General features: G+C 48.8%; 6 protein-coding genes across 6 annotated transcripts; 3 read left to right on the forward strand and 3 right to left on the reverse strand.

Moving 5' to 3' along the window:
- Window positions 1–207: 207 nt before the first annotated feature.
- On the reverse strand, window positions 208–3,704 carry FSUBG_3438 (3-octaprenyl-4-hydroxybenzoate carboxy-lyase; the record flags this gene model as incomplete). The annotated part of the gene is made up of 4 exons (XM_036681318.1): window positions 208–480; window positions 943–1,967; window positions 2,174–2,391; window positions 3,145–3,704. The coding sequence occupies 4 exons, from the start codon at window positions 3,702–3,704 to the stop codon at window positions 208–210; spliced, it is 2,076 nt and encodes a 691-aa protein (XP_036541089.1).
- Window positions 3,705–4,118: 414 nt separating this feature from the next.
- FSUBG_3439 (ferulic acid decarboxylase 1) lies at window positions 4,119–5,726 on the forward strand (the record flags this gene model as incomplete). Its single annotated transcript, XM_036681319.1, has 3 exons — window positions 4,119–4,975; window positions 5,025–5,139; window positions 5,187–5,726. 3 exons carry the CDS (start codon window positions 4,119–4,121, stop codon window positions 5,724–5,726), a joined length of 1,512 nt encoding a protein of 503 aa, XP_036541090.1.
- Window positions 5,727–5,909: 183 nt separating this feature from the next.
- FSUBG_3440 (uncharacterized protein) lies at window positions 5,910–7,538 on the reverse strand (the record flags this gene model as incomplete). The annotated part of the gene is made up of 4 exons (XM_036681321.1): window positions 5,910–6,021; window positions 6,076–6,897; window positions 6,957–7,185; window positions 7,238–7,538. The coding sequence occupies 4 exons, from the start codon at window positions 7,536–7,538 to the stop codon at window positions 5,910–5,912; spliced, it is 1,464 nt and encodes a 487-aa protein (XP_036541091.1).
- A 2,326-nt stretch (window positions 7,539–9,864) lies between these two features.
- Window positions 9,865–10,807, forward strand: FSUBG_3441 (uncharacterized protein; the record flags this gene model as incomplete). Its single annotated transcript, XM_036681322.1, has 3 exons — window positions 9,865–9,875; window positions 9,959–10,407; window positions 10,470–10,807. 3 exons carry the CDS (start codon window positions 9,865–9,867, stop codon window positions 10,805–10,807), a joined length of 798 nt encoding a protein of 265 aa, XP_036541092.1.
- Window positions 10,808–10,942: 135 nt separating this feature from the next.
- On the reverse strand, window positions 10,943–14,078 carry FSUBG_3442 (uncharacterized protein; the record flags this gene model as incomplete). The annotated part of the gene is made up of 3 exons (XM_036681323.1): window positions 10,943–11,530; window positions 11,816–11,934; window positions 11,990–14,078. 3 exons carry the CDS (start codon window positions 14,076–14,078, stop codon window positions 10,943–10,945), a joined length of 2,796 nt encoding a protein of 931 aa, XP_036541093.1.
- A 740-nt stretch (window positions 14,079–14,818) lies between these two features.
- Window positions 14,819–17,476, forward strand: FSUBG_3443 (uncharacterized protein; the record flags this gene model as incomplete). Its single annotated transcript, XM_036681324.1, has 1 exon — window positions 14,819–17,476. One exon carries the CDS (start codon window positions 14,819–14,821, stop codon window positions 17,474–17,476), a length of 2,658 nt encoding a protein of 885 aa, XP_036541094.1.
- Between the last annotated feature and the right edge of the window lie 89 nt (window positions 17,477–17,565).

Consider the following 17,565-nt stretch of genomic DNA (forward strand, 5'->3'; position numbering starts at 1 on the left):
AGGCATGAACAAGGAAACGGGCAGCAGTTTGACCAACGGGAGTCAAGGTAGATAAGGAGTATGGAAATTGTTCAGAAAGTGGATGGCTTTGATTCGTGTAATTGAGGAATGACTATGAACAAACATTCACGGGTATCTATACAAAAAGGTTTTCTGTAACAAAATGACAAGATGCAATGCTTATAAATCGGATTCGGTGGAACATCATCAAGGCTGAGCAGCCCCAGTACCGTGCGTATAGTGCTCGAAGAAATCGCTTCGTGATATTGTGTCACCCATGACGAGGGCACCAAGCCTCCTCTTGCGATCGTCGTGTCGGACGAGAGGATATGTGTTGTGACGAGGTTGTTCGTCGTTGTTATTGGGGATCGAGACTCGTGGATGTAGGCTGCGGTCTGTTGGGGCATCGACTTTAGCGAGACCGTAAGGAAGCGCGTGTTTGGGTTGGGTTCGTAGTGTGTAAAGGAAGATCCCATCACTCTGTAAGGAATTAGTCAGGATATGCCAGATCTATTGTGGTACAAAGGCAAGACGTACATTACGAGGTTCATGTGCGGTGCAAGTGAGCCCTCCAGACCAGGCGCGCCATTACCAGTATCACCGCAGAGTGGCACAGGTCCATTTAGCGAAGGCAAGCCTTGCCGTAGTGCCCAGCGGTTTCTCAGCTGGAGGCAGAGCTACCCAAGGTGAAGAGGATGGCATCATCGTGCTCATAGGAACAACGACCTGGACTGAAGCTTTTTTGGCGAATCCGTCCTCGGCCAGCGCCACGCTGGCAGTCAATGGAAAAATGCAGGCATGACTCTGGGCGGCAACGGCGCTGTGTACGGAACATCAGGAGATGAACGCTGAGTTTGGTTTGAGTATTAACCGACAGTCGATAACCCGAGTGTTTCAACTTGTAAGACGGGTGACAATATCGTCGTACACATCACTGCGAACCCTGTCGAGGAATGACTGTGCGACTCCATTTTCGTCTCTGTGCTCCTGGATGGAGTCTACCTTGGCATCCAGATCCTCTAGGTCGTCTCGTAGCTCGACCAGGCGCGTATCGTAGCCTTCCAGGACATCAGTGCTGTGCTTGTCCTGGCCTTGGAGCTGTTCGACATCACGCTGCAGGGAGCCAAAGTCTTCGCGAAAAGTCGCGACTTGCTGGCGTAGCTGATCGAGATCTGTTCTGAGGCTGCTGTTCTCTTGTCTCAGGGCTGAGAGTTCCTGGTGAACGAGTCGATCCCTTTCACTCCGCGCCTTGAGCTCGGCCCAAATTTGAGCGAGTTCATCTCGTGCCTCGTCCGAGCTGCTAATGCGGCGGCGCTTTCTCTCATTGATTGGGGGAGCTGGCGGTGGAGAACCAGTCTCGTCGTAGGCCGGCGGCGCGTCGTCTTGCGGGGAGAGATCGATGACCTTCGTCTCAGTATTCGCAGGTTGGTCGTGGAAAGAGGCCAAGCGAGTTTGTTTCACGGCGTCGCTTATGGACTGAAGCTCAGCTTTGGAAAGCTTAGTAGCATCGACGTAAATACCGAATGAGGTTGTGGCAGAGAGTTTGCGAAGAGCATCCAACACCTTCCCTGACTGTGTTCGGCTAGGGGCCAACGGTTCTTTGGCAGCGGTGGGAACAAATAGCCGAATGTTCTTGTTTGTTTCGAACTTCAGACACACGACGGGGCGCTTAAACTTCTCTTGCACCGCTTCCGGTGCCGTTGAAGCAAAGGCGAAGTCGAATGATGTGATGGAAGAGGGATCGATGGAGACCGCAACAGGTGAAATGCCTTCGACTCCTTTCAAGTTCATCGGAAACCGCAGCTCGACAGTTGCGCTCAGCTCGCTCAGATGAATTCGTAGCATGATGCTGTCAATCTTGGGATCGGGCTTCGCGAAGCAGTGGGTTACGCCATCGTGTTCCCACTCAACAACGGCGGGCGTAGTCTCATCGACGTCAAGACATGGCGAGGTGGAAGACGACATTCCTAGAATCCATCAGTAGCACAGCGAGCATCAGACGTACCTTGACGCCGTCAACGGGACACGAGCAGAGATAACCAGCTCCGTCAACAGGCAACCTGTGGTCCCCAGCAATGCTGCAAGACCGCGCTTGAACTCCAGCAACGCTGCGAGTCCAAGCCAGATCCCTTCTACAGTCCCCGGTTGTTCCAACAAAGGGCGCACCGCGCACGTTCGATGGGTACAAGTCGGAATTTTATAACGGTCTGCAGTGACGGTTCACCGGGTCTCTGAACGTGCTTATCGTTGGGGCGCGAGGAGGGTCGGTCGAGGAGCGAAATCTCGATCAGCGAGCCCACTTGATCTTCAGCACGCTGCAAGAACAAGTTGGAACGCTTCTCTTGATAGATGGTTGTGCCTTCGGTCGGGTGAGGATGGTCATGATGCAGCCTTTGGCCAGAGCGTGAATGCGAATGGAGTTGAAGGAATTGTGGGGTAGTCACGTGACCATGGAAGCAGTAATGGTTTAAGCTTGTTTTCAAAGAGAAAGGAAAGCAAAGAAATCTTTGACTTAGGAAACAGGATCATGAGAGCTGAAGATTTTACTTACTGAAAAGAAGAACTAACGGGGAAAGACTACAGCAGAATGGGAAACGTTATCATTGTTTGGAGTGAAGAAGCTCCGTGATTCAAAGGACATGGTCTGTGCACTCGGGTGTTCAGTTGTTCCGTAAAGCAAACGCATTGCTTGGCGCCATATCACAGTGTTGAGCACAGTGTCGTAGAAAGCTTCAACTGTGGCTTACTTGCTGAGTTACCCTGCAGGATCTGGATGGAGACTCAAAAACTAGAAAACTCTTAGAAACCTGAGATAAATAGTCTTTATTATAGCTACATCTATTAGTTAATTTTAATATTGTTATAGTTATGCTCCTACAACACCGGTGTTTTTTACTTGTTTATCTCCAGTGTGTTCATTCGGTGGAAAAAATGTCTATTCCTGGTACTTCTTAAAACACATTACTTGCACTTGTCACTAAGATTTACCATTTGCCTTGACAAAACTCATATTTTGCCAAATTTATACCTGTGTGCTAAATCGTCTATCTTACGCACCCCGAGCCATGAATCTATTCGCGAAAGAAAACCATCAAAAGTGACAAAGCCTACACTCAGGATTTCCCATTCGTCATACCCTCCCACCTCTCAAAATTCCCAGCTTCCAGGCCAAACAAGTCCAATAACCGACCGACCATCTGATTCAATATATCATCTACTGAGCTTGGTCTTGTGTAGAATCCGACAACAGGGGGTGCAATAATCGCTCCGGCTCTTGTCACCTCCATCATGTTCCGCAAGTGTATCTCACTTAGCGGCGTTTCTCTCAATGACAACACTAGCCTCCTTCGTTCTTTGAGGCAGACATCTGCAGCGCGAGTGATAAGGTCATCGCATATGCCGGCATTGATGGCAGCTAGCGTTTTTACCGAGCAGGGGACAACGATCATGCCATCGACATGACATGACCCGCTTGCAATTGGTGCGGCTAAGTCATTTGGGTTGTAGACATGATCTGCTAGTGCTCTCACTGAAGCTGGTGTGTAGTCTGTTTCGTATTTTATGGTCTCGGCTGCCCATTTGCTGATGATGAGATGAGTTTCAACATTCAGTCTTCGAAGTGTTGAGAGAACGTGAATGCCAATGGCAGCTCCTGTCGCGCCGGTTAGGGCTACGATAATCTTCTTTCTTGGTGCCTCTCCCATATTGAACTTAAAGAGCTGAGTTGCGATGTAGAGCGTGAAGACAAGTTGGCGTGTAACCGATAGAATAAAGACTGCTCCCAGCTTCTAATTCAAAAAGACAAAATAGTTATGGTGCTCATAGGTAACCGATCGATAGGACATGCGGCTCTTCTTAAGCGGAGTCCATGTCATACCAGACCCGTCAGTTTGTAGCATTGAGGCTCAGTTCGGGGTCCTTCGGTGCCTTCGGGGCCCACATTCCCGGATATTGCGGCTCGGCAGATGTGGACTCGGTGGGCTCGGGGCCTCGGACTATCATGCGTCATACGATTAACAGAGTAAATAGTATGAGGTCGATGAAGATATAAGAATTGTAGAAGCCCGGCAGTCATATCGGCGATACCTGTCAAGAATCAGTAAAGACTTACTATCGTCATGGCTTCCAAAACTCTTCCTCATATGGACTTCCGCAGTTACGTTGAAGCTCTTGAAGCCGACGGCGACCTTGTCTCAATCAATGAAGAGTGTGATCCTCATCTTGAAGTTGGCGCCATCATTCGAAAGGTTGTCGAGAATAATGAAAAGGCTCCCCTGTTCAACAAGCTCAAGGGGCAGGATAAGAATGGCTTATGGAGAATATTGGGTGCACCGAACTCCCTTCGATCTGACCCCAAGCAGCGTTATGGTAGACTTGCCAGACATCTCGGACTTCCTACAGACTCTTCCATGAAGGCTATCTTGGATAAGATGATCGCTGCCAAAACAACACCTCCTATCCCGCCAACGGTTGTTGAGACTGGTCCTTGCAAGGAGCATATCTTGACACCCGACCAGTTTGACCTTACCGAGCTTCCAGCACCATTGCTTCATCAATCAGATGGTGGAAAATACGTTCAAACTTACGGAATGCACATTGTACAATCCCCAGATGGCAGATGGACCAACTGGTCTATTGCTCGTGCGATGGTCTACGACCGTAACCACCTTGCCGGATTGGTGATCAAGCCGCAACACCTCTACCAGATTCACGAGATGTGGAAGAAAGAAGGCCGTGATATGCCCTGGGCTTTGGCCTTTGGAGTCCCTCCTGCTGCCATCATGGCATCGAGTATGCCACTCCCTGACGGATTGTCAGAGGCTGAGTATGTTGGTTCGCTCGTCGGATCATCCCTTGATGTCGTCAAGTGCGAGACCAATGGACTTTATGTACCCGCCAACTCGGAAATAGTCTTTGAGGGGACATGCTCTATTACGGATACAGCACCTGAAGGACCCTTTGGGGAGATGCACGGGTAAGTCTGCAATGCTGTCTATTTTCTTCCAGTGCTGACGGTCACATAGCTACGTATTTCCTGGCGATGCGCACCCTTGGCCAAAGTATACGGTGGACCTCATCACGCACCGTAAAGATGCAATTCTGCCCGTTTCCAACTGCGGAAGGCTAACCGATGAAACTGTAAGTATTCGCTCATTTTGCTTGAGGACCGTGACTAACTCCAGTAGCATACGATGATTGGTCCTCTTGCTGCCGCAGAGATCGGCTTTCTTCTCAAGTCGAAAGGTCTCCCCATCAAGGAAGCCTTCTCACCTTTCGAGTCTCAAGTTACATGGGTTGCGTTGCAGGTCGACACTCAGAAGCTACGCGAGATGAAGACAACGTCTGAGAAGTTCTGCCGCGAAATCGGAGACATCATCTTCAATCACAAGGTCGGTTATACGATCCACCGCTTGGTAGTCGTCGGTGATGACATCAATGTGTACGATTTCAAGGATGTAATCTGGGCTTTTTGTACTCGTTGCCGCCCCGGAATGGACGAGTACTTCTTTGAAGACGTTGCTGGATTTCCTCTCATTCCATACATGTCGCATGGTAATGGAGCGCCTAATCGCGGGGGAAAGGTTGTCTCTGACAGCTTGTTGCCAGTCGAATATACCACTGGGAAGAACTGGGAAGCAGCGGACTTTGAAAACTCGTTTCCGGAGGAGATCAAAGACAGGGTTTGCAGTCGATGGCAAGCCTTGGGCTTCAACAGCCTGAAATAATTTGGGACATCTTATGTAGAGATTACTGGAATATTTATATATGTCATCATAAAATCTCATTTCTATTTGAAGATTTATGATAAGTTTAGTACATGTCATCATAAAATAACATTTTTATTTGAACAATTATGATAAGCTTAGTACATCTCCTCTAAAAATGGCATTCGTCAGGCAGATAGGGACCTAAAGACCAAAATCTTGTGGCACCTGGTCCGACATGATGAAATTGTATGATTCAAGGGGAGAAAATGCGTCAAAGTCAAAGTCTCGAAGCCAATCATCCAAGCTAACCATGCTGTAGTGAGATCGGTCAGTATGTTTGAACAGTGGGGAGGGCTGCAACACAAACCTTGGTTCCGGAGTGTTACCAAAGTGTTGCTCTGGTAGAACAATCATATTTTCTGGAGAGACTGCTATTGGATGATGCTCTTGCGATGAATTTTCACTTTGGCCTCTGGTCTCTTCCACTGAAGATCGTTGTAGAGCTTGAATCGCCCTGAGAGCTTTCTTGTGTGCCGCAGAGAACTGTCCAACATCGTCGCTGCGCTCAGTTAGCGTTTTAACTAGCTCAGCTAGTATTTCTTGAGAGTCTTGATCTTGGGCGTCAGAGCCTTGTCGGATAAAGCTCAACAAGAGTGCTGAGGCAAGACCGTTGTGAACGAAGGCCCATGAACGGGTTGCGAGATTTGAGATTGAGCGAAGCTTGATGAAAGCACGAACGCTGCGCTTCAGAGCACCTTGGAAGCGGTTCGATATCATAGAGCATTCTTCCTCACTAAACTTTCCTTTGTTCTGCGAGGACAGTACAGGGCGGCAGAGGGTAGAGAGAAGAAAGTAACGGTGGACAATCTGGCTATAGTGTTCCTGTAGCTCTTGGATCGAGGTAGATCTCTGCAAGTCCTGCAGGTGAGGAGCTAGAGAAGACTCGTAAAGGTCGAAGTCATGAAAGAGCTGGCTATAGTTCCTGACCGGTTCTGTCCGGGGAAGTCTTGGAAGGTGTCTGAAGCTCAGATGGCATAGCCAGTTCATAGCCTGTCGGTAGTCAAGAGGATGGCTAGATGGATCTAGTGCTACCAGAGCTGGGAGATCTAAGTCAAGGTCCATTTCATGAGATGCTGGGGGTCTATCAAATGCTAATGAGAGAAGTGCGTCTTGCCAAACAATCGCGAGCCTATGAATAAGGGAAACGTCAGTAGTCATAAAACAAACGGTATTTGCTGAGGAATTTACCTTAACTGCTGTGCTTCTGCAGGCGAGAGACGAAGAGAACAGTGGTTAATGGGCTGATGAAGGCCAACGGATAGCGCAACTCGAACCGTGGTACCACCTAGGATCCAAGCTGCACGAGGATTCATGTTATTTTGCAAAACATGACCAAGGATGAGCAAAGCTTGGATAAGTCTCTTGGAAGGATTCCATAACAGATCAAAGGACCCCAGATACTTGAGAGCGGAGTGCACTGAGGTGGTCAGTTACTTGTAAGCGACTGGAAGAGGAGAACTGATGCTTACAATTTTGACTGGACTTGGATAGTCGTGTAGCAGTGGGTAAGTCCGAGAACTGCGCCCCAGCCGCCATAATAGCATGAAGTAGACAAAGGCTATGATTGTCGACCTGCTGTGCCTGAACTTCGCGATTCAAAAGAGAGCAAATGAGCTTCTCGATCTCAGTGAGATCGTCGACGACGAACACAAAGGAGTGAAGTCGATCCCGATAGAAGCCAAACAGAGTTATCATGTCCTGGTCAACAGCAACGGTTGTTTCTGAACGTCCTGCAGGGGTGCCACGTCCACCATCGGCAGCGCCATCCATCCCGAGAAGAGGAAGAATTCCTGTTTCAAACGCGGTGCGACGCTCATTATTGGTATGAGGTTGGGTAGTGTCTGGCCTAGCTACTGAGATGATGGAGTTGTCACCTAACAAGGACGGACTCGCGTTAGATACACTGCCATTGCGACTGACGGGGCGCCCAGGTTGTGTTGCATTGTTACTATCGTGACTCAAGTCAGCTGTAGTCTGTAGTTCTGGTTGGTGAGGCCGCGGAGTTGGACTTGATGACGCCCGAGGTTGGTCGTAGAAGCAGAGGTCAGAGTGACCGCGCTTGATACATGTTTGACAGGGCTGCTGATGATTACAGCGCACTTTTCTCTCTCTACAGGGCAAGCAAGCTTTTCGGATACGCGCAAGTTGCCTCACGCGCAGTATGCTCTTCAAATCCGGCGGCTGAGTTGCTGCAGCCTCCGTTCTCGGCGCGTTCGGGTATCTCGGAATATTCGGAGTTTGTTGCGGAGAGTCGTTCATCGCAGAGTTACTTGCTTGAGAGTGATAGTATATATAGAGAAACTATTCAGCTGTATTAGAGGCTGCTCTTCATCGATTTGAGACCCCGTACGCATGCTTGAAGCAAGATTCGCTTGATGCTGTAGTTCGAGATGTCCATCGCGCTAGTCCTATAACCTCAGGCACCAAACTCCGCCGCCCAATCATCCTGTTGGTGGTTTTCATCAACGACCGAAGCATCACAGAATCGTAGGAATACAAGAGAAAAGTTCATGCTGGGCTATGAGAGAATTGTATATGCATTCTCAGTACTACATTGCCTGGCTATCTCGCAGCTATTCAATCTAGGGATACGAGACTAAGGCTCGACTTAACGGATATCGGCTCGAGGGCGCTAGACTCTTCTAATCTTGTAGACCTGGCGTCAAAAATAACTGACTAGCTTAGAAGCTTGATGTACCAAGATTGTTCGAGTCTTTTTGTCGCTTGAAACAAAGGTTGGAATGCTTCTTTCACCATCAATCGGGTATAAGTGGGCAATTGAGAAGCCCCAAGATTCATTCATGCGAGGCTGGCCTTAATAAAAGCACGTCCTGCAGGAACATTCCGGTTATAACAATGCCGTGATGCCGTAACTGCGCCGTTGCATCGGAAGTTCAGCGCCGAAAGTGGGGCCGTCTTACTCCCTCGTCATTGAACATTCCCAGATAAGTAAGTGCCGACAACTTCAACCCAAAGTGCGACATTCCATCAACGGCTACGGCACGGCCTAACAACTCTGAAGCTAGACCCCTTTCACTCTGTTTCTCGCGAAAATCAAGCCACGTCATCTGGCCCAAACAGAGGCAAGGTTCAACATGCAAGTCATGCATGCAATAATCTAACTAGGGGTAGCCCAGATGACCCAATTTTGTTGGACTTGGCTTTGAGAGAAGCTCAGAGCCAAGACTTATAGCCTATCTTAGCTGTCTGTACTAAACTTGTTGAAGTCCAAAGATTGGTCGAAGCGTACTGATGGCTGAATCTACAAGCTGAAATATTGAGCCCATTCCCAGTCCTGAAGTCCCCGAAGAAACAGATTAAGTTGGTAATGTTAGTATACGAGAGTTATAGTTGGAGTGTTGCTCATGTTAGATTCTCTACCCAATTATAACATACCTCATTTACATGCTGCCGTGTTATCCCCCCAATGCATGTGTAAATCCCTTCTGATACAAACTCAAAAGCGCCCTAGCCTAAAACCGACCCCTGATCGGCTTGTCAATCCCGAACAAGACCCTTTTCTCACGAGGTGAGACCCCCAAGCACAGACCCCCCCTTCTCACTATCATTTACGTATACACAACAAGGCACCAAATTAATTCTCGCATCTTGCCGAGGAACCGCAGCCGCGTAATCTGCCCACGGAAACACGGCTCGCCCAAGTGGAGCAATCTGTCCTGCTCCGCCTCAGCTACCCCGGACCGAATCTTACGAGTTGACCACTGACGAGACTAGACGCGATTCTAGGCCCGCGACTAGAAGGATTTCGGCATTTTTCGTATGGAGGCGTCTACGATAGAACCAATCCCAGGGTGTTGAATATTTACGGCTTTGCCTCGCTTGAGAAGCGCTGGCTTTCTCGTATTGAGTTTCTGCTTCTTTGTTGCCTGCTCCGTTCCTCGGTTTGAGCCGCGTGGGCAACTCTCCCTTTTAGTAGGCGACTTTGCGTCAGTGAGGCACAAATGATGCGAGGATAAATACAGAATCATGGCCTCTTCTCCGCAGTTTGACAATTCATTTCTTCTGTACACTTTTTGCTTGATTAATTGCTTTCGTTTGTATTCCCCACTCGCTATAATGTCTGATTCAGCCCATCATGCCCATCGGGTATCTGTACCCAAGATCCAGATCATCGAAAATAACCCCCTTTCACATCTTTTACCATACGGCTCCTTAATACTTGCTACCAGCATCATCTGCATTGTTCTCCTTACCAACTGCCTTGAGCGATGGATCTTACCAGCTGTTTACAAAGATATCTGCCAAACATTCGAACGAACAAAGGATGAAAGGCGACGGCGGTCTTTTGTCTACTTCCACGTTGGCAGCATTATTCTTTTCTGCGTTCTTTGCAGTGGCTGCTATCCATTGATGTACTTCCTCATCGGCGATGCCAAATTCTCTACGCCATTCACTAAAGGCAGCTCTGTCACGATCGGAGACAGTCTGCTTGTTCTTTCCGAAGTCTACAGTTCGTATTATATCTTCGAAATATGCTTTCGCACCAAGTTCGCGAGCCCTCTCAGCATTGCGCACCATACTGGACTCCTTGTCATCACACAGACAGCGTTGAGTCTTTTTGCTGATCACGACAAGCATCACGAAGCTACACTGGAGTTCTACATGTGCATGGTCTGGGGTTAGTCCACCAGCCTTTGCAATCTCGCGAATCGAAATATGCTGACAACATCTTTTCTTTAGGTACATTCGATGTCATCGTCGAGCTCCCTATCTTCCTTATGATGATCGTCTGGCGAACCAAGCGCCACAACACTCTGTTGTTGTCCCGTATGGCCTATACATGCTGTGTCTGGCAGGTTACAGGAGCTATAACCGAGGTCGCCGTTACGATATATCTTCTCAACCGATCGTGGCATCGCTGGGGTCTTGAGTGGCGTATCATTACCCCCTTGGTGTTCTCCCTGTGGATCACAACCCAGCTCTACGGAGCGTCTCGACTATATCAGATGGGACGTGGTGAGCGACAAAAGCTGAAAGCCAAGGACGAGTTGGCTTTGACGCAGGAGGAAAGCGTATAACTGGACTTGACACAACATTCTTTTTTACATAGACTTGGATTTCACAGTCACATATCATTGCTAGCGGAATACATATACCCAGTATTTGGATAAAATATTTGGTGCCTAAAGCATCCTGGCGCATTGCCTCCTTCATTACGTAGCCGATAGCCTCCAGTCCAATGCTCTGGCCACCAGGCCAGCGATATCCTCTATGCCTTCACTATCCACAAACTCAAGTACATCTGTTATCCTTTCCCCAGTTTCATTCATGGTCACCAGGAACATATACTCTCCCCGCTTCGTCCATTCTTCATCATAATCACTGTCCCTCAACTGCCTTCGGAAATTGGTCTCAGACTTTCCCCATACGAGGACCTGTCGTAGCGACGGATTGGGCCACATCTGCTTGATGGTGACAGGGAATGAAGACATGACCTCTCCAACCTGATTCAGTCGAGCGATCAAGCCATGGCGATCCATGGATCCAGGAAGGTTATACCAGGTCGGGGCAAATCGGTGACCATACTCGTCGCTGAGGATGCGGGACAGGGCCTCCGTGTCTAGCGTTCTGGAAACATCGATGTATGCCGTTGCGGTCGCAGTCAGAGTCGGTCCATCCGCCTCGCGCATAGGCTCGTTGTGGAAGACATGGTGACGGAAGTGATGAGGGTCGGAAGAGCAATGAGTCCACGTGCAGTGTAGTAAAGGGGATATTCGAAGAACGTATATGTAGTCAACTAGCTATGCTCTTGCAGTGCACTTAGCGCAAGCCAGCTGTACAGAAACCCATCAGATGACCATGTACACTCGACAGGGCACCGCCGGACTTAGGACATATAATTGACCGGTGATCCTGGCTAAACCCCTGTCTCAGACGAATGAGTTCCATAGCGGGTGAATACCTAGGATAAATGCTATGTTGGGACTTGCAACGAAGGAATGTCCAACAAAGCAAGAGGATAACGTGGGGACTCTTGTCTAAGTGATGAACAGATTTGGGTAAATTTAGCATATTTTATCAGGCACGTTTGCTGTGGCATCTGATCTGATGCCAGGAGTTTCTTGCTTCCTGAGGATTAACGCCTGCAGAGCGCCAAGATTAGAAGACCGCCGCTCGGCCGAATCACCGCCACTACGATTGTAAGCTATGACACTGCATAGGCGACTAAATCAAGATTAAAGTAATGGCTTTCTTATCACAAAGACGCGACCCGGAAACCGGAGGAGACTCTTCACCCTGCCCCTCTTTGTAGTACTTCAGAGACTCTGTGAGCCCAATTCTCGTCAAGCAGTACTTCTCGTCCAAAGTACAGATCAAACAAGCTCCAGGACGCGGCCCTTCTTCTTCTTCAGATTCGATCTCAGAAATCATGACGACTTGAACGTCGATGGGCTCTGTGATAGGCTCTTTAGTTGCCTGGCTTTCGTCTAGCCAGACTAGATCAGACGTCTCTCCGCCATCGAGCAGCAGAAACGCGCATCTCTCCTTCAGAGGATCAACATCGTAACCACCGGAGGCACCAGTCTGTTGATAGTTGCTGAAATCATGCCCGCAGTTTGGGAATAATTTCCCGTGCGCGACCTTGGCTTTGATCTGAAGATACCCGTTATCGTATTGGCCGAATGGAGTGCCATCTGGACTTTGACCCTCCATAGCCACAGGTTCTGCGACGAGCTTCTCACCTAAGTTAGTTCCTATTATACTGAAATGACCATAATCAATTGCTGAGTCCTGACTGGCCCATGACCAAGATGGCGCGCGATACTTGGCCGCCTTCTTGCCCGAGCCACCGCGCTTCCAGCAGAGACTTTTGACGAGCTCATCGTCGTCTTCGCACCAATGGCCAGCCATGTAACCATACGGGTGAATGTTGTCAAGGGCTTTGGCTACTCCACTAATAGCGAGTAGTTTGTCGTCGATGAATGTCAAAGAACGATGCGAGTAGTCTCCCCCAACAAGGTGAACATACCAGTAGCGCAGCATCTGTTTGAGTTCTTTCTTCTTTGCTTCCTCGTTCTCCGCAGAGTTAATCCGATGTGCTATCTTTGCCATGTTCATGTTACGGCCCATCCAAAGAAGTTCATCTTCACTTTCCTGGATTCCGTGTAAGCACTCCCAATAGAGCTGGTCAGAAGCGAAGTGGATGATCCTGGGGGACAGTATTCGCTCTTGCATAGTCCATCCTCGGTCACGGAGCGCGCAGTGACTTAGAAGATCACCCATATCTCGCAGATTGGTAGCCGAGCGATCAATTCTTGTCTCTTGTTCTGGGAACAAAAAGATTGAGCTTTCTTCGCCAGTTGAGAGCTGGCTGCAGATCTTGACGCTATCCCTGTCATTGAAAATGGAACAAGACTTCTCGTTGTGTAGCCCTGCTTTGGCGTCTTGGCTGGAGTCAGCAGAAATAGTGACGAGGGCGTTTTGGTAAATAGAGGCCATCTTGACGGCTTCCCTTGCCCAGTCGTCTTTATCATCTTGAACAATGCAGAGACTGTCGATCCAAGCCCATTTCAGACCAAAATTTCTGACAACTTGAACAGTGTCAGAAAGAGTCTTGGGAAGCTCAACGATATTGAACTCTGTCAGTCGCGTACCAAGGTTCTTGGTGGTAGTTTGCCAGATAGCATCCAGGCTGCCCCATTTATAGCTCAACGCGGCATACGACGAATATCTAACTGAGCCCGGCACTATCTTGAGCTTGGTACCCTGGTCCGTATCGATGATCTCGACAAGTCTTGCGGCGCACTCTTCTTCGACAAGTGCGTCGCCTCGTGAGAGGCCCCTTTGTTGGTGTAAGAACTGGATGTCCTCGCATAATTGCACCCTTCGCATTTCTTGTTTCTGAAACGACTTGTCAAGTCCCGCTAACAGAGAAATTGATTCCGAGTTTTTATTATTTCCATCTGTCTTCGTAAGACACTCCTGAAGATCGTTGTCAATGATGTGTGTACAGCCTTCGGAGCAATCTTTGCTCAGAAGGCATTTCTTCAGCCACTCCAAAGCATGAACAGTTGAAGTTAAACTAGACGTGCTTTCTGGTATTGGCCGAGCTGTCTTGGCACCTGATTGCTGAGCAGGATCCCCGGCAAGAGTCCTCATTGTAAGCCAAGGAATGCTTCGTTCGCGCCCGCTAGGAGCTTCCGGGTCGACGTCCGAAACCACTATAGTCAAGCCGTGTTTCGGGTGGTTATGTTGTCCATAAAAGGCTAGAGCCTTCTGAGAAGCCAGAAGCTTCTGGTTCGATTCGGAAAGAGAGGGTTTCGAGCTTTCTGAGCCCAGAAGTCTCATTGCATGACGACAAGGCATGCTTCTCAAGTTGAGTGGTAAAAGAGGCTTTAAGCAACCCAGGGCATGACGACACAACTGGCATGTCCTCACTGACTTGTAAAGGTCTAGGAGATTCCTATGTAAAGCAAAACCCTGTTCAGAGACAAGTTCTTCAATATTTATCCTGGCGCAGGTATCGCATAGAGACTGTTCCATGTTGGAAGAACTGGGGTAGATTTGCTGAAGCTACGATTGATCCGATGATTTGTAGCCGTATATGAATATTGATAAAAAATAGATTTCCAAGTGATAATCTGCTGCCTGGCCATTAGTCATGAGACAAGTTGCAAGCTGTAGGACCTGAACTTGGCATCTTCACCGTCAGCCCTACCCTTGTGTAATTGGTTGGACAAGTTCCGCCCGTGAACAGTCCAGTATGAGCGGGGAAAAAAGTCTAAAAGGCCTACTCCTCTCCAAAAACCTAAACTCGAAAAGGAAAGATCGTTATGGTAGGTGGTATAAGGCTGACAGCACCACTAAGCGAGGCACAGGGACACGAAATAACCTATACATGACATTCTCTTGATCAATTGAAGCTTAAGCCTGATGCATTTTTTATCATTTGACAGACCTGTCTCTCACTAGGTACGGCTAACTGTTCTTGTCACTAGGCATCGTCTGAGACTTGACGTGACATGACGCGACCCGCAGCAGTTTCCCCTCATCTCCGTCAACGCGTACTTACGTTTCCCTTGACCAAGATGTTGCCACCAGCATTGGTCAGCGTGTACCGTGAGTACAAAAAGGATACCAACTCAATTGCATCATGGCTCGCTTCAACAGTCAAAGAATGCGGTTATCCCGCCCATCTCCTGTCCAACACCCCCGTCAGTGTCACCAAGCAACAAACTGCGGGGGCTGGGCGACTCAAGGGCAAAGCCAGAGTCGAAGCTAAGAAGAAAGCCAAAGCTGCGCCTAGTAAGCCGGCGTCTCAAAAGGCAGGACCTCGATACGTCATTGAGGTCAAAGACTTTGTTCCTCTTGCTGAAAGCATCTCCAACTACAAAAAGCCAGCTCTGGCCATTCCACAAGCATTCTTCAGCACCCTCAACCGGGTCATTTCTGTGAGAAATGGCTTCAGCGATCAGTTGCTTCGTCACAATGAGAAGCCAGATGTCAAGTCAGATGCCAGGCATTCGTACTTTGTCGGAATCCTCGAAAATGTCCGCGACATACTCAAGCCCTTCTCCGACACAGCTGCTTCCACTGCTACTGACACAGTCGATCGATTGACCAACACCTTTGATGCTCTGGAGGTATATGAACCCTCGGAGGATTTCCTCAACGCACCAGACATTCAGAGGCCCGAGCCAACGAAGAAAGAAGAAGCCGTCTATGAAGTTGACCCGTCACAGTCACTTGATGAGGCTCTCATTGCTTTCTGCATGATGTGCAAGGATTTGGCTGAGGTCAGAAAGTATATTTCAAACCTCTGGTCAGAGTTTGTTAGCAAAGAAAATGGTGTACAGAGAAACGACCCTGGTGTATTGGCTGTGGTGACCAATACAGCTGTCGAGTTCGGTCGAAGCATCGCAGAAGATGCTATGCCGGCCTTTCAAAAGCACGGTGGGACCACTGCTATGGCAAGGGAGTACATGCTGCGCACCACAGCTTGGAATGGAGAAGCTGGGAGCGATTTCGAACCTTATCTGAAGGACGCGTCGACTGGACACGGGTTCTATGACGCTCTCTCCCACTGCTATTATCTCACCGAGACCACTCTCCTGACTCTATCTCTCGTCCCATGGAGAGGTGTTACTAGCATCTATTCGGAAGGGTCGTTTGGCGTTTGTCAACCTGAGATTCCCTGGAAGTCTAAGACTGTGGAACAGAAGATGACCGATCATCAAGTTATTACTACCGAACTCTGGTTCGAGGCTTTAGCGCTCGTCCACCATGTTCCTGACTACCCCTGTACCGACGAGTTCATTCGAGGTGTCAAAGAGTTTAAGGAGACGAAGAAAGTTCCCTTCAGCCTCGTCTTTGCTGCTCAAGTCAATCTCGACATCCATCAGGTTGTTGGCAGTTATGCCGAATCCTCTGTCAATACCCTTCTCAACCGGATTGACAGAATGAACCAGGATTTGAAGTCGCATATTGACTTCCAGCAGGGCATCAAAGGCCCTCATTGGTCGCCGCGCGATGACAAGTGGTTGAAGGTTACTCATGAAGGCTTTGACTGGTTTCTCGATGATCCATTGCACAAGGCAAAGACGATGGCGAACGATAACAGCTCCACCAGACAGGAGGGTTTGATTCACCTCGCACGAACCAAAAAGTGGCGAATCTTGAGAAGATCCCCGGTGATCGCTGGTTTGGCCTTGTACTATCATCGGGCGGAGATGCACGAGGCTGGCCTCAAAGTTACCAATGCTTGGGGTTCTCTCATTCTACCCGGACACTTGTACAATGCCCTTCTAGAGGAAAAATGTATTAAGAGCAACTGGGTGGATATGGATCGGCTGTTTCAAATGTTTGGGGAAGAACAGTTCTTTGTTGGTGGTCGACCCGATAAAGTGTCGGATTATGCCAAGCGCTTCATGCTGCAAACTGGTGTCTCTGCAGCGGTGTTTACTAAAAACAGACGGCGTGGTAATAAAATGGTCGTTGAAGATTTCTCTCGCGCTGGTGCACGGTTTCTCACAACGCGTGCTTCAATTCACAAAAGTCTTGAGGACCGATATCAACGAAACGCCAACCGCATGAACTGGACAGCAGAGAGCATAAGCGAGATACTCTTGCGCGCAGAATCTGAAGGCAAGGGCAAAGGGAAGAGAAAGATACCATCGGCTGAGCAAGAGATTCGTATCTCACCGGTCGGTGTTTTGTCATCACTCGTGATGGCCATGCAGGGCGAGGTTCATGAGCTTTCGTTTGGGTACCTGCCCATGCATCGTATGAGCTGGAAGATCCTAAGGGCCATACGGACGAGATGTGAGCCCTACCTCAAGGAAACCTACGGATCGGACTTCACCCTAAAGGAATGGGAACTTCCTTTCATGGTTGGTCATATCCTGCCTCTAGATCACGATGAGTCCATGGATATGCTGCGAACTGCGGGCAAGGTATGGAACAAACTAAATTATGAAGACACCACTAGCATAGGTATGCGGCGGATGTACGAGCTCTCTGGCATCGACTATGGCATCTCGGGTATCCAGAACCAAGTCTTTCAGGCATACACTAATCCCCACGGATCGCTCGTCGATGATGGTTTGGACCATGAGTCAGTGGAGTCAGACGATGAAAACTTCTCTTTCACTGAATACAATATAGATATGGTTAATGGCCAAGTGACCAGCCACAGAAAGCGGACTGGTGATCTAATATCTTCTGGCGATCAACAGCTCGAAGAGTAAGACTGTTTGGTGTTTTGTATGGTGGCTATCATTTTGGGACTAACTTGGGTCTTGCTTAATGTCATGCCTAGGTACTTGGTAACGTGTTT

The sequence above is a fragment of the Fusarium subglutinans genome, assembly GCF_013396075.1.
Source record: "Fusarium subglutinans strain NRRL 66333 chromosome Unknown NRRL66333_c0000029, whole genome shotgun sequence".
Taxonomy (NCBI): Eukaryota; Fungi; Ascomycota; class Sordariomycetes; order Hypocreales; family Nectriaceae; genus Fusarium; species Fusarium subglutinans.